Genomic DNA, 15,119 nt, shown 5'->3' with positions numbered 1-15,119 from the left:
ATTTATGCAGTACTTTATTTTTTAATTAAAGTTAATTAATTAACTTCTGTGGAAGTATGCTCACCTCCCTCCCCTCCACTTCCCCTCCATCCTGACCTTTATTTCCTGTAATCCTGACCAAGTGATAACCATTACCAGCAGTCATAACAGATGTGTCTGGACCAACACCCAGCTCAAAGTCGACTTGGGGCAGACAGATAACAACATGAAAGACAAGGGCTAATTTTGACAGTTCATCCACCTAATCATAGTGCTAGCTAAGATTCGATTCAAGTCATCTTTGGAAGAAACTAATATTTTAATTGAGCGCCCATAAATGTCTTTAAGTGTCTCATCCTACCCCCTTTAAATAGTGGGCAGCCCACAGGCTCTTGAGCTCTCCTGGACAGTGGTGGGCTACACAACAGGATCTCTTGAGTAAGGACACTTCTTAACTTCCTAAGGTTACTTCTCAAGGATGAGAGAGTATTCATCCCATCAGATACTTGATAAGTAAATTGGAAATTAATACACTGAAAAATTTAAATCTCAGTTCAGTGATACAAAGGATGGATTGTGCACATGTAGTCCTTTAGATATAAACTGTTGACCAGGGACTAAGTCTGGATCCAGAAGCAGCTAGATTTTCAAGGACTCTGAGAAGAATTTTAGAATGTGAGGGGAGCCTTTTTAAAGTAATATGACCCATTTAAAAGGTCTCTCACAGTTCTATCTGACTCCATTGTCTATGAAGTAATCGTGTGCTCCCTGCCATCTACTCTTGTTAAACCCCTGTCACATTTACTATCAAACTTCGCTAGATTTCTGTTCTACATCAATAAATATATGGCTACTTCTTTCTTATGAGTGAAAGGTATTACTCTGTCCATTACAACTTCATATAATTTTGCTAATAGAAAATGCTTGGTTGCAAAAAAATCTCACTACCCCCAATATTACAAAAATACTCCAGATCTCTACAGAACAAGAGGGAAGTGGAATGGATTTAAAACCCAAATGTTACATTACACTACAGATACATTTATCCTACTCTTGACAAACACTAGCTTTATACATTCTCTGTGCATGTATGGCCATACTCACTTATCTGCAAATGTAGCCTATGTTACATTATTAGGAAGAGATTACAGCCTAAATCCATAGCATCAGTTGGGACCTTGGAGATAATGAATATTTAAAGTAGTCTTCACTCATTTGCATCACCCAGTGTGAGTGTCTCTACTAGTCCTTCACAGTACTCATGTGAATCTTCCATCTCCCTGTCTCCAAAACCTGTAGGGCATGCATTTGTACTGCTCTTAACCCTCTGTTCTTCCACATGCCGCATACCAGGCTGTGTGCACATAACCATCTATTGCCATAGTCTAGTCTATTGCCAACCATCCAGTCTGTCCATTGCAATACTGGGTGAGCTATGCATGGGTTACTGGCTGCTTTAGGATGGTCTAGGACTTGTAGCAAGTGAATGAGGGGACCTTTCCAAGACCTGAATGTGCTTTGTACTGGGATGAAACATTTTTTACATGGGCCTCTCAAAGTACCTCTTCTGAAGTGAACTGGCAGTCAGCTACAAGAGAAATGGAAACAGTCTTCTGAGACAAAAGGAAGAGCAAGGGAGATTTTTGTGGCAGAAAGGAAACAAAGAGGCTCCTGGACGAGCAGAGTTTCCCAAGAAGTGGGAACTGTTCCTATTTAGGCAGTTTTCTTCTTGGGGTTATGTTCTACTTAATAAATGCATATTCAAAACCTAATTAGCACATATAAAAGTAATAGAGCTTAAAAAACAGACAATCTTTCAATTGGGGACTTAGTGATGCAAATCATGCATATGTGCCTGCCTGCTGGAGAAGCCTTTGCTTGATATGCTGGACGGGAAGGGGCAGGATAAGTAGTTATTGCTGCTACATGCAGACATTATTGAAATTAGGACTAATTTTCCATTTCTTACGTATTCTCTTTGGTTTTGTAATGTTGCTGTGTCATATTACATGTCCTAAAATGCATCTGGAAGTGATCTTGTATCCCACAACATCCTTCTCTCCAAATTGGATTGTGATGGATTTGATGGGTAAACTGTTATATGGATTAGGAAGTGGTTGGATGGTCACATCCACAATCAATGACTCAGAATCCCAGTGGACATCAGTGACAAGATGTGTCTGTCAGGGGTCCATAGTGGGTGTGACTAATGTTATTTAACATCTTCAGTAATGATAGAGGGATCAAGTGCACCCTCAGTGAATTGGCAGATGATCCCAAGCTGAGTGGTGCTGTTGGCACTCCTGAAGATTGGGATGCCATCCAGAGGATCCTGGGCAAGCTCCAGAGGTGGCCCATGTGAATCTCATGAGTTTTAACAAGACCAAGTGCAAGGTGCTGCACCTGGCTCAGAGCAACCCTGGTACCAGCACAGGATGGGGATGGACAGATCAGAGCAGCCCTGCCCAGAAGGACTTGGGGGTGCTGTGGCTGAGAGGCTGGACATGACCCAGCCATGGCACTCCCAGCCCAGAGAGCCAAACGTGTGCTGGGCTGCATCCAGAGCAGTGTGGGCAGCAGGGCAGGGAGGGGATTCTGCCACTCTGCTCTGCTGAGACCCCACCTGCAGGGCTGCATCCAGCTCTGGAGCTGTTTCTGAGCAATCCTGTGAAAAGACGTCTATGCAGCAGTGGAGGAAGGGGTTGGAAATTCTTTTAACTTTAGAACAATAGAGCATGACCCCTATATTTGTTGTTAGTGCTTAATATTGTACATACAGTGCTTAGTACAAATACCAGAGATTAATGTGGCCTTGTGCTAAGTCCCTACATCTGTGACTAATAAACTTGTTCCAGTTAATGCTTTCTTGTTTACTTCAATCGGTGATTTAATATGTACAAACTAATATCTCAGTTTTAAGGGCAAGGATTTTGTGTCAGAGCAAAGAATGATAAGAAAAGTACATTACGACCTGATGACATATTTGAGATACTGCCAAGGAGAAAAGATTAGTCAGAAGATCTGTAACCATATCCAAACAAGTGGAAATAATTAGCATATATGCATGTGTTCAGGAAACATGAAAATACAATAGTTTCAGGAATATAACCTGGTCTCTTAAGTTACAGGGCATGCATGCCTTGAAGAGAATCACCTATGCATTCAGCACTGCTAATGAAATAATGTTGGCTTCCTAATCTAACAAATTTGATGGAGAGTTTATTTCCCAATTTTCAGGGTCCCCAGCACAGGCAGGACATGGACCTGTTGGAATGAAACCAAAGGAGGGCCACCAAATAGATCAGTGGTATGGAGTACCTGTCCTGTGAGGAAACCCTGAGAGAACTGGGATTGTTCAGTCTGGAAAGGAGAAAGCCTTGGGGAGATCTTATTGTTGCCTTCCAGTACCTCAAGGGAGCATACAGGAAAGATGGGGCAAGACTATTCACAAGGGCATGTCATGACAAATCAAGGGGCAATGGCTGTAGACTGAAAGAGAGTAGGTTTAGATTAGATATTAGGAAGAAATTCTTTGCTGTGAAGGTCGTGAGGCACTGAAGCAAGGAAGTTGTGGATGCTCCATCTCTGGAAGTGTTCAAGGCCAGTTTGGAAGAGGCATTTTGGTCTACTAGAGTGTGGTCCTGCACATGGCAGAGCTGGTTGGAACTAGATGATCTTCAAGGTCCCTTCAAACTCAAATAATTCTATGATTCTATTACCTTGTATTATAGGGAAATTAGTTCTCTTCTTTCCAAATAAGGAAATCTGGAATACTTACACAAACCAAAAGTCTGTAAAGTATGAATTACTAGCTTCAAAAACAAAGCAACCTGATCTCTAATCTGTCTGAAAATGTAATGATTCCAGCTAAAAGAGCAATATTGTAAATCTCTGAAAGTATGATTTGGATCTGAGTTTACATGGCATTTCTGACATTCAGCTTTTGCACCACTTGTAGTGTCTCACTGATAGGTTAATGAACCAGATAACATTATTCTATTTTACTTAGCTACTATTGCCTTTTTCCCAAACATTTCATGATTTGTTAGAACCAAACTAAGGTGCGTTACTGGGATCTACCTACACAGTGACTCTTTGCTGTGCCACCTTGCAATCCTGAGCTGATAATTAGGCATCTTATATTCTCATGAGTTTGTCACCTGGAAGTACTTACCAATGTCCATGGAGCAGATTCTGTGAGTGCCTCTCTGTATCTCAGCTCGTAGGGGGTATTAGCTATGGGCAGGTCCCACTTTATTATCAATTGGTTTGTGATCTGATAAGCATTTATGTTAGATGGTGACAAGCACTTTCCTAAAATGAGGGAGATATAGCTGTTAAAAATGCAAGAGAAGCAGGAAAGTTTTGGTAATTATGTTTGTTGAGTGTGTTCTATAAAAATTAAAAGGCTTAGCACAGAATACTGGACACTGTGAGACTTCAAAAAACCCTGGAAATCAGTAATTACTACATCTTTATGGTATCAACAAAACACCATTGCTCCTTTTGCCTATTTTTTGTGAATGCTTCTACTGATTTCAGGAACAATCTTTTTCTAAGTGATTACTATTCTGAGTGAGACTGAAGGGCAAAATCAAAATGTCAAGAGTACCTGTAATCACGAATTGTATAAAAAAGTATCCAGAATATCATTAAATTTCAGTATGTGCAAAAATACCTTCATATTCCTCTTCAATAAACACAATGTGGCCGAAAGCCTTCAGTAAAGGTTGTATTGATAATTTCGGTTGTACTGGTAGTAGCCCCCAGCTACATGAGAAATGTTTTTTTCTTGGACCATGATTAGTCTGAGCAGGTGAAGTTTTGCAAAGCCCTTAACGTTAGTTCAGTGAGCAGATAGGAAGGGAACCTTTAAATAAAAGGGCATAATAAATAGGGCTGCTTTTCTCATACCTTTCTTGTAGCACTGTGTAATGGGTAAATGGCCTTAGAAAAGAGTTAAATTTTGAAGAGGTGTCTCAAAATTTTAATGCCCTCTATCAAGGATTCCTTAGGTGCACAGTGTTGAGTCAATCTGCTCTTTGTAAACCAATATAAAGAAATTCGGACAGCCATCAAAGAGAGAATAGAAAGCCGGTTAAGTATTTAAAGTAAAACTCTCTCCCATAAAAGATGATAGACTTCCGTTATTAACTTAATTCAAGGAAGTCAAACTGCATCTTAGCTCTCTGAATCAGTAAAAACAATAGAAGTATTTTAGGAACTGAAATTTGGAAATAATCTTTACAGACTACAGGTTTAGCTGGGCACTGCACTAACACAACTTGTGAAGGCAACTTGTGAACACAACTGTACCTGCTTTGCTTGGTAAAACTGAGATGTTCTTTCCTTTTGCACAGGTGTCATGGGCATAATTCACTGCTATCCAAACGGATGCAAATCTCTCAATGTAGAGATTCTTTCGTTCTATTGTGATGGAAGGTGATGATGTGTTTCGTTTAAAAAGTTTTTGTATTTTGTTCCTTCAGAGAAAAGGAAGCAGAATGAAAAGCATTTTATTGGATTATAGTTATTCTTTCCTCCCCTGCCCAAGAAACCAAAATTATAGCAACTAACAGCTTTCCAGATATTTCTACACGTAATTCCACTTCTGGAAATCTTGAAGGTTCACCTTGAACAGCTTGAAACAGCAAGATTAGTTCCAGCACCCCAGTAAGCCTAGCAAATCCTTGTGTTGTTTGGTGGAGCACTGTTGGATTCCTTAAACTTCTAAGGCATAGCATGATACAACAAGATCTGTATGACCTCCTTTTGTACTTACAGTGGGATATATAGAGCATTTTAAATTAGGTCAGACATTTCTTCATAAAGCCTTTCCTCATATTGCAGAGGCACACAAATTCTGTCTGAACAGCAAAATTTCCCAGTTATATGAATCTAAATTACCATAAAGTTATGAAAAACCTCTTATGAGTTTTATCCCTATCTTCTGACTTCTGTCCCTGCAAATCATCAGAGTTTGACAGAGATATTTAAATGTCACCTGAGTCCTCAGCCCTGTAGATTTCTCCTAATATGCACAGCTAATATACACAGCAGACGAAGTCCAAGTGTTTTAATGCCTTACATACAACTTTGCTGCCTATTTCTGTCCTATCTCTCTCATTTAGTCTCTGACACACACAGGATAGGTTTTTCCAAGGTTAAAATTGTGCAAGTTCAGTGTTCTTAAAGACTTGCATACTAATTGCCTGGCTATGCATTTCAAGTATTAAATTACGCACATCACGATTCAATATTTAATACCTGAGAAAAACCACTTGAAGGTTTTCCTGTCTTCTGCTTCAGGCTAGTTGTGAATCAGCCATTAAAATTTCAAAGCATGATTTTGAATTCTTGGTTGGAACTTTTCTGTGGAAGTATTTATCTTTAATCTTCTTTCTGACAACTAAATCATAAGGAGCAAGGACAAGGGACTATTAAAACGTCAAACTGATGTTACATGCAGGAAGGGGTGATATCTACTTCTAGGCAAGTTAAAAGCCCTTTCACATGTGGGGATTTTTTCTTTCATTTTAACCCAATAGATGAGGAGATAGGAAGTTTGGCTTCAACACTGCTGGATGGAAGCTTAGGAGATTGAGGTTAAAGTCTTGACTCTGACTTGGAAACATCAACACCTCTTCCAGGGAATTGTCTTCCTCTGCCCCCACTGACATCCTCTTTCATTCTTTTTTCTGCCTTGTTTGTTCATGACATCAACCCTGCAGCCTGGGAACAGCACAGTCTGTTTTTGGCTTAGGACTTCAAGAGCAACTAGCTTACAAATATTTCAACTGATAACATCTCTTCAGAAACAGAGCTGTTTCATAGATATTTCTGCCAAAAAAATTGGGATTCCTTGAAGTCCCAAGAGGCTAGACAGCAAATGCAGTGGAATTTGGTGCTTATTGCCTGCTGCTACATCTAGTGAGAGAATATTGATGGTGATGGGGAGAGTAAACTTAGCCTTGAGGTGGTTGCTTTGCTCCTCTGCAATATAAAGATGATCATCCTGGGGAATTTCCCAGTGTTGTGACATTTTCTTAGCTTTAGGAGATACTCCTAACCACAGCTCATTTTTAACGACAAGGGATGGCTATGTGGCAAAATAATCAGCAATGAATATCAGAATTTACCAACGGCATACAGTGTTGTATTCTATGCACTACATGATGCGGTCTCATGGCAAAGATCATGTCTTCAGATCTCACATCTCTATTTCTGAACATGCCCCTAATCTCATGGGAGATTTCAAATATCTAGATATAAAATGAGGAAATTCAATTTTGTAATGCAGCTGCAGTTGAAGATACCATTTGAGGTAACCAGTTCAAAATCAATCCTACAAGTGCATTCCATCTGCTTGATCATTCAGAACTACCAGAAAGTACACCACATCTGACATGTCCCTGGGTACATGGTATAGCAAAATATGTAATACATAAAATAAAAGCTTAGTGTGTGTTTATGTTTGTATGTTTGGTTTTAATTTTTTTTTACTCTGAATGCATCTGTGTTGAATAAAATAAATAAAAGTCAATAGTTGAAGATTAAAGCAATTGAGTAAGCTGATCTTTGGCAATAATGCTTTAAACAGTGTGCTGGAGGCATGGTAAGATGTACAATGACTTTGTATTGGGTTTGCATGGCAAGGTTTTGGGAGCAGGGGACAGATTGCTACAGAGGTGGCTTCTGTGGGAAGCTGCAATAAGCTTTCCCCACATGCAACCAAGCCAGTTCCAGCTGACTTCAGGATAGACCTGCTACTGGCCAAGGCTGAGTCCATCAGCCATGGTGGTAGTGCCTCTGGGATAATGCATTTAAAAGAGGGCAAAAACTGCTGCACAACAGCAGCTGGCAGAGAGGAATGAGAGCGTGGAGCAGCAGAGAGCAGGGCACTGCAGCAGGTTTGCAGGGCCTGCTCTGGAGCAGCTGCTCTTCAAGGGCTGGCACCCATGGAACAGACCTACACTGGAGAAGACCATGAAATGCAGCCCCATGGGGAGAATTAATATTGGAGGAGTCAATGATGGACTGTCTTCTGTGGGAGAATTCCCATGCTGGATCAGAGGAAGAATCAGAAGAGAAAATAAGTGACAGACAACATGTGTTAGACTGACCACACAATCCCTTTTCTTGTCCCCTGACAATGCTGGGGTGGAGGAGGGAAAGAATTCAGGAGAAAAGTTAAGCCCAACAAGAAGAAAAGCATGGGTGTGGTAAGGGGGTGGGCAGAGAAGGGGAGGATGTTTCAAGTTTTTAGCTGTATTTCTCATTACTCTGCTCTGATTTGAATGTTAATAAATTAAATTAATTTTTCCAGGTCTGGCCTGTTTTGCCCATGACAGTAATTGCTGAGAGATCTCTTCCTATCCTTGTCTCTACCCATGACCCTTTGTCATATTTTCTCTGCCCTGTTGAGGGCAGGAGGAGGGGAGAGATAGGACAGTTTTTGTGATGCCTAGCCAAAATCAACCTACCACTTTCTTACCAAGCTCTTACAAATCAATAGGTATTGATGAGAAGTGACGAAAGGTATTGACCAGCATTGTGTAACAACCTATAACTATAATGATGAAATATACTGGAGCAAAACTCTGGCAGGTGGGAATCATGTCTAACAGCAATAAGAGCTTTTTGTCTTCTGAGATTTTTCAGACTTACCATTTTAAGTATACAGTATAATTAACTGTATTTGCAGCATTAGGTACTGGCAGCCAGGTACAGGTTAGATCCTCACTTAATTCTTTGTAACACACCAATTCATTGTCCCAATCTGGAAGATGAAAACACGTGCACTGGAAAAGACCTATCACAGGCAACCATTAACTGACTCAAAGGGACTATGGATAATGAAACCGAATATAAGCCAGGCTAGAACTGGTTGTCTAGACCCCAGAATTCAAAACTTCAAAACCATCAATCTCTTGCTGAAGTTCAGAACTACACACTATTGCTGGATAAAAATAATATTACTTTTATACTGCCAGCTTTACAAAGAACACATTATAACACAGGAGGAGCATAAGTTTATATATCCAATTAGTTGTTATTAATTTTTTAAAGAGAAAAATGGGGCTTTTTTTGCAACTGAACATACCCTTTTTTCAGTTGATGTGAAAGTAAACACTGTTGACATTGTCAAAGGAACTGGTTTTTTATCTTTAGTGGTTAAGTTTATGTCAGTATTTCAAAAATCTCTTATCAGAAATGCTAATGATAAAATACAGCTGTTGTTCTTTTGCTTTGTTTTTTTCTGTCTGAACCGTTAGTTCAGAAGAATCAGTCATGGTGTCTCAAAATACCACCTAAAGGACTTTCAAAAAGGACTCAGATTTTTTTGTTGTTGTTGTTCAGAAATGTGGACAAGGATCTCAATAGGCATAGGGACGCTTAAAGTGAATTTTTCCTAATGAGTAGAGTCACACATCCTTCATGTTTGTTAGGTTTAACGAGTTGACAATAGGTCTATCAATCTCGAATAAGAGATGTTTTGCTATGTCATAAGTAAATATGAGTATGTTTGGAGCTGGTGTTGTAGCATAGTTGTGGTATCTCATAACCTAGGTTATGAATTAAAAGATCAGTTCTCTTTTCCTCATTTCTCCCTACAACCTGAGTTACAAAGAATCCTTGGCATATATAAGTTAAAAGGTCTTTTGGGGAAAAAAGGCGTGTCAAATGAGTATAGCACTGACTTTAATATCCTCGCCTTATGACACTTCTTTTCTCATACTAAATGAATAGTGCTTTTCTAATAAAGTTATGCTGCATCAGTTTTTATTCTAGTGCTTTCTTTGTTTTGCTGTACTGCTCCACCTTAATTCTTCCCAGACCTAGCTTAGTATTAAAGCTGTATCACACCTGTGCTTCAAGAGCTATGCAAATAAAGAAAAAAATTCTTTGTTCTAAAGAAAACACAGTTCAGTTTCTCCACTAAAAAAAAAAACAAACCAAAACCCAAACCAAGCAACAAACCAAACCCCAAACCACCCACCTTTAATTGTTTTTCGCTCTAGAACTTTCTGTTTTTCTTCCTGAGCATCTGGTTGTCTCACGAATGATTTAGTGGAGCTTAGTCTGGCAGGTTAATTACAAGGACTAGAAAATTATCCGTGGCTGATTTCAAAAGAACACAGTCCTCCTACAGACATCTTGCCCAGTGTCACCGTGTACTCAAGAACCTGTCACCTCTGCTGTGTCTGTTAGCAATCAGGATGTTCCTGCCTACAATAAATCCAGCACGAAGTACATCAGATGGCCACCCACTGCTCTGTCAAAATGTGTTGTACGGCTCCTTCTCGCCACCATCAGTAATTTCCCAGTTAAAGGGAAAGCAGAGATTCCCGTCGTACATCAACACCAGCGGATCCGCCGTCTTTAGGACGGGCGGCTGCTTGCGATGAGCCGGGCGGGCTTTCACCCACAGCCTGCCCCTTATCCCGGCTCCCTACCGTCACCAGACACCCCTGCCCGGGATGTGCCTTTGGGAAGCATGCTTGTAGGGGCGATGGTTCCGAGCGCCGGCGGTGCCGGGCTCAGCAGCGCCGGGACCCGAGCGTTCCACCCACCTGGCAGCTGCCGGCAGAACGGAGAGTTCCAGTCTGTGCAGCCGCAGGGCTCTGGGGAGCACAAAAAGGAAGGGGAAAATTAAATAAATAAAGGAAAGAGAGAAAGAAAAGGATTGCTGGTCAAGACAACCACGAAAAAAAATAAAAATAAGAAAAATGTTAAAATGTTGCTGGTAGCTGCTTCTCCTGCTCACAGAATTTAATTCGGTCATGATTTTGTTCCTATGGCTTCATCCTTAAGTTGCATTAAGGATTTTTACTGTTCATAAGCAGCAGTAAGCTATGCAGTATATGAAAACTCACCTCTAACTAGTAAAAAGATAGCTGCCAGCAGAGAGTTCTTCATCTTCTCTGTAAAGAAACATAATGATTACCATCAACATTACGCTGTCTTCAGTCTATTTTTCACACTTCCTTTTCAAACTTCCTATTCATTCTAACACCTATACTGCTACTGGCTGAACACGAGTAATAAGTTTATTAATGACAATGGGAAGGACACTTGAGTTCTGTGTTATTAATTATACTGACAAAATCCTAAAAATCCTTCTGGAAAACAGGAACTCTCCACCCTAGTTTTTGTAAGCACTCACGGTGAGATTCTTAGTGGTATCTGCAGTATCAGCAGTGCAAAAAGAATTAAGCTTATAGGTACTTCAAACTCCTTTGAAAACCTGTAACTGTCACTGCAAATTAGAGATATTCATATCAGTAAAAAGGAAGTCAAGGTGTTTAACTGAGCCTAATATGAATTCTTGGATACTGTAGAAATAATAGCAGCAGAAGACCCTGACTTCTTACATTTTTCAGTGTAATTTCCCTACTGCAAAGATGTTGTGTCTACACCGTTGGCACTTATACTAGGGCCCTAATACAGACAGAAGTCACCATAGCTGTAAATCAGAAGTTTGCTCCACACTATTGATTCAGAGAACATTCTGAATATAGAAGGCAGCAGAGACACAACTACTGCTGTTACTGTTACATCTGTAAAGGGAAATTTTCAGAAAATTTTGCTACTGTGGGAAATTTCCCTTCTGGGCTTAGACAGCTCCTATCAGAGGTTGGATGCAGACCTACCTGGAGATAGGCAAATTATTAACTTATCTTGGCAACCATGGTATATTTCAGGTTGAGTATTGAATAGAAAAAGATATCTGTTTAAAATTAATCACTTTCCTAAAGAATGAGACATGCTTCTCAGTATGGTCTACAGTAGGAGTGGGTGACTATTGCAGCAACCATGTCTTATCAGATTTTCTGAAGGGTACAGTCATGAAAGACAAGTTATCAAGGAATTCTGAGTGCTACAGGGGGTTTCCTAGTGACGAATTCATTGACCTTGGGAGTAAGGTCCAGAATGCTGAGAGGTAGCAGATACAATGTATGCATGCGGGATCACAACCCTTGTTATCTGAGAGATCCAAAAATTTGCTTTGACAATGCTTCCAACCAGGAATTGCCAAGAGGGTATGGCCAATTGATGATCATAAGGAGAAACTGATAAAGTAAAAATGCAAGCCATATATGACAGATTTTGACAGTAGGGTTGAAGAGCTAGAGACTCAGAATAGTGCAGAAGTCAGGAGAAGGAGAGAACTTTAACAGCAAATGTATTAGTTTGATGTGCTTAGCATAATTACATTCAAAACAATCTATCCTAAATGAAAACCATATAAATAACTCAATGCAAGAGCAGGACTGGATTTAGTGTGCACAGAATTAGGACAGAGCACACTGGAGAGAAATAAACCCAGTGAAGTAAGTCCATATCACCTTTGCTAGATTTCAGTATAAATGCCACTGTCATTGATTCTGACAAGCACAGAAAATACATTACCAGTCCAAATAGGAGAGGAGATGAAATCTTGAAAACTGGAATTTCGCATTTGAGTGAGGCTAAATGTTTTACTAGAGCCTAGCTATCAAGTTACTGTAGTAATCTTTTAATGTATAACAAAAGATAAACTATTACATTTAAGGCAAATTTTGCATAGAACCACTTTTTAAAATGTTTAATATTTCAGCTTTTTCACCACTATGAACTTCTGTCAGAATGGTAAATGCCTGAGGTTTTCCTGTAAATTCGGATGAGGATAAATTATGCCATCTTCTGTGATATGTTTTAAAGTGCAAAAATGACTGTAGGATTCTTCCAGCTTTACTTCATTTTGGCCTAGATGTTTTTTTCCAGCCTAGGCTTATGCATCACTCTAGATGAGGTTTTCCATGAGCACTTTTCCCTATCATTTCCTCCTATAAGTTCTGCAGTAAAAGCCACAGCAGGCTCCTGATCCCCCCCAGAATGTAGCCTTGAAATCTATGAAACTTTCCATTTAGACTGGACTAGACAATGTAAATTAATATTAACCCCACATCCTTCCTCTGTTCCCTTCCCCAACGTAATCTGTTAACTCTTGCTCTTCAGAGGGAAAACAATTTGAAGACAGGTGGGCTCCGCTAGGAAAATGCCACTGGCCCTTGTCGTGCTCTGCTCCTGCAGAGCTACAGCTCTTGTAGCACATCACAGGAGGACTGGTCGAGCCATGAACTTTTGAGTTCTACATTTTTTGCAGGTCAGCCATATGCCCATGAACGCTAATGAACCAGAAACAGTCTGAAATCTTGTTTTTTGGGAGTTTTAAACCTCTCCCAAGACAGTTCAGGTCATGTGCAATCAGCAACCTTGTTAAAGTGCACTCAGGTCCTGGTGGGCAGCCGAAGCAGAATGCAGACTGCAGACATACTGCTTCAGGAAAGGCATATTGCATTTCTATTTGAAGTCTTACCTTGTATGAAGTACAAACTAGTGAGGTCTTCACTGTCTCCTGGTTAAATCAGCATGTGGTTTTGCTAGCTTGCTGTTTCTTTGATAAACAGTTCCCATTGACTAGATGTGATCTCTTTCAGGCATGTTGTAACAAATTTAATATTGTAGCAATTTCAAATTCAGTTTTTGCTGCTCAGTAGTACATGCTGAAATCATGTTTTCCTTTATGGATCTAAAATAGAGTCACATAATTTTTACAAGTTGCATCTTATATAACTCTGCTTCCAATATTCACACCTCCAGGTCTGTAAATATCTGACAGATTTTTACAGATTGGCTTTGTTTTCCAGAGAATTACATGAATATCCAAATTAAATGAGCAAATCTCATATGATCTTTGGGGAAAGAAAAATTTCCACTCAGCCTGCAGCTACAGGCCCTGGGGAAATTTGATGTGTTTGGGAGAATCTCCACCACTGACACTCTCATCCTTTCTGAGTTCAAGTTACATTATGAAACAGCTTACCCTTCAAACAACTATATTATCTTAATGAAAATCACATTTTTCTACCCTAACGCATCAGCTAGGCAGAGGCCATCAAAAAGTGTCAATGAGAGATCTGCCCTGGAGATTTAAAAACTTCCAATTACAGATGAAGTGTAAGTGTGCCTGAATAGACTAGACACCCAACACAGAATTCAAAAAGATCACAGAGATTTATATATTGGGATGAAGATTCCTTTGAAGAAACAAACAAAAAAAAAATGAGACAAATGTAGACTAAATTCTGCTTATACTAGCCTAGATCTGTGGTCTCACCAGTACCGTGTCATTGACAGTGATCTGGTGCAGTGTTTTGTCTAGTGCACCAGCTAGAATATTTATGAGAGCCAAGGTGATATGATCAGATGAGACTGGCAGCTTCTCTTTATTACACATCGCACTTAGTGCAATAGGCTTAGTTTCGGGATTATGGGAGAAAATTATCACTGTGGTAGCTCAGACTAGTGGTTTGAAAACAGAATTGATTTACATGGTGGTGAGCTGTGTGCAGAACCAGTGTCTTAAGTATTGTGATTTAGAACCAGAGTCTTAAATATTGGGATTTGACTTGCAAAGAAGATCTTTACTTCTGCTAGACCACCCTGGAACACATCTTATTTATCAGGTTTAATAGTCTCTGACTGCTCTGAAAATACAATGTAAAAATCTGCTTCCATTGATGTTCATTATCTCTTCCTGTGCAGCCAAGAGGAGAAACAAGGATCGTCCTTAACTTTCTCCATCACATTTAAGACTTTATTAAATGCTTATAAGTGCTTTTAATGCACAAGTGGATGACAAAGAATATATAGGTCTTCTTCCCTACCATCCTGTTTGGTTTACCTAGGGCTTGCAACTGCTACAGGGAGTTATTTTGGGATATGTGATGTGGAACTAAAGAGAATTTGACAAAAGCTTGTCTGTGCTCTTCCTATACACAGTTTTGAGAGTAATCTTTATCTTTTTGAAGTCTACGGGAAGGCTGGGTTATTTGTTTTTATGTGTTTTTGTTTGGCCTTTTTTGTTTTTTAATGCCTGTGTTTTAATCTCTGAGGCAAGGAGATATAAATACCTTAGTTACTTTTCTTTCTCCCTCTGGGATTACTCCTGGACAAAGAAATGCTTGCCAGGGAAATACAACTATTGTAGAAAGCACGTTTGAAGAAAATCCAGGAAAGCAGTATGAGGAAGCTCACCTAACACAAGGCAAAAGGTGAACTTTTCAGGGTAGTATCCTGTGTTCATGGTATTT

General features: G+C 39.8%; 1 protein-coding gene across 1 annotated transcript in view; it reads right to left on the bottom strand.

Annotated features, from left to right (window-relative positions):
• LOC106856226 (interleukin-6 receptor subunit beta-like) overlaps positions 1-11,102 on the bottom strand; it is a 30,481-nt gene extending 19,379 nt beyond the window's left edge. Inside the window, exons 1-5 of the mRNA XM_014881429.2 lie at positions 10,857-11,102; positions 10,554-10,604; positions 8,647-8,758; positions 5,296-5,462; positions 4,154-4,293 (exon numbers count right to left, since the gene is read on the bottom strand). Of these exons, the coding sequence (XP_014736915.1) occupies positions 4,154-4,293; positions 5,296-5,462; positions 8,647-8,758; positions 10,554-10,604; positions 10,857-10,899 (513 nt within the window). The 5' untranslated portion in view covers positions 10,900-11,102. The remainder of the gene's footprint in view (positions 1-4,153; positions 4,294-5,295; positions 5,463-8,646; positions 8,759-10,553; positions 10,605-10,856) is intronic.
• Positions 11,103-15,119: the final 4,017 nt, after the last annotated feature.

This window comes from Sturnus vulgaris, chromosome Z (genome assembly GCF_052056855.1).
Source record: "Sturnus vulgaris isolate bStuVul1 chromosome Z, bStuVul1.hap1, whole genome shotgun sequence".
NCBI classification, from domain to species: Eukaryota; Metazoa; Chordata; class Aves; order Passeriformes; family Sturnidae; genus Sturnus; species Sturnus vulgaris.
The sequence above is the reverse complement of the archived record's forward strand: the minus strand, read 5'-3'. Positions and strand labels throughout refer to the sequence as shown.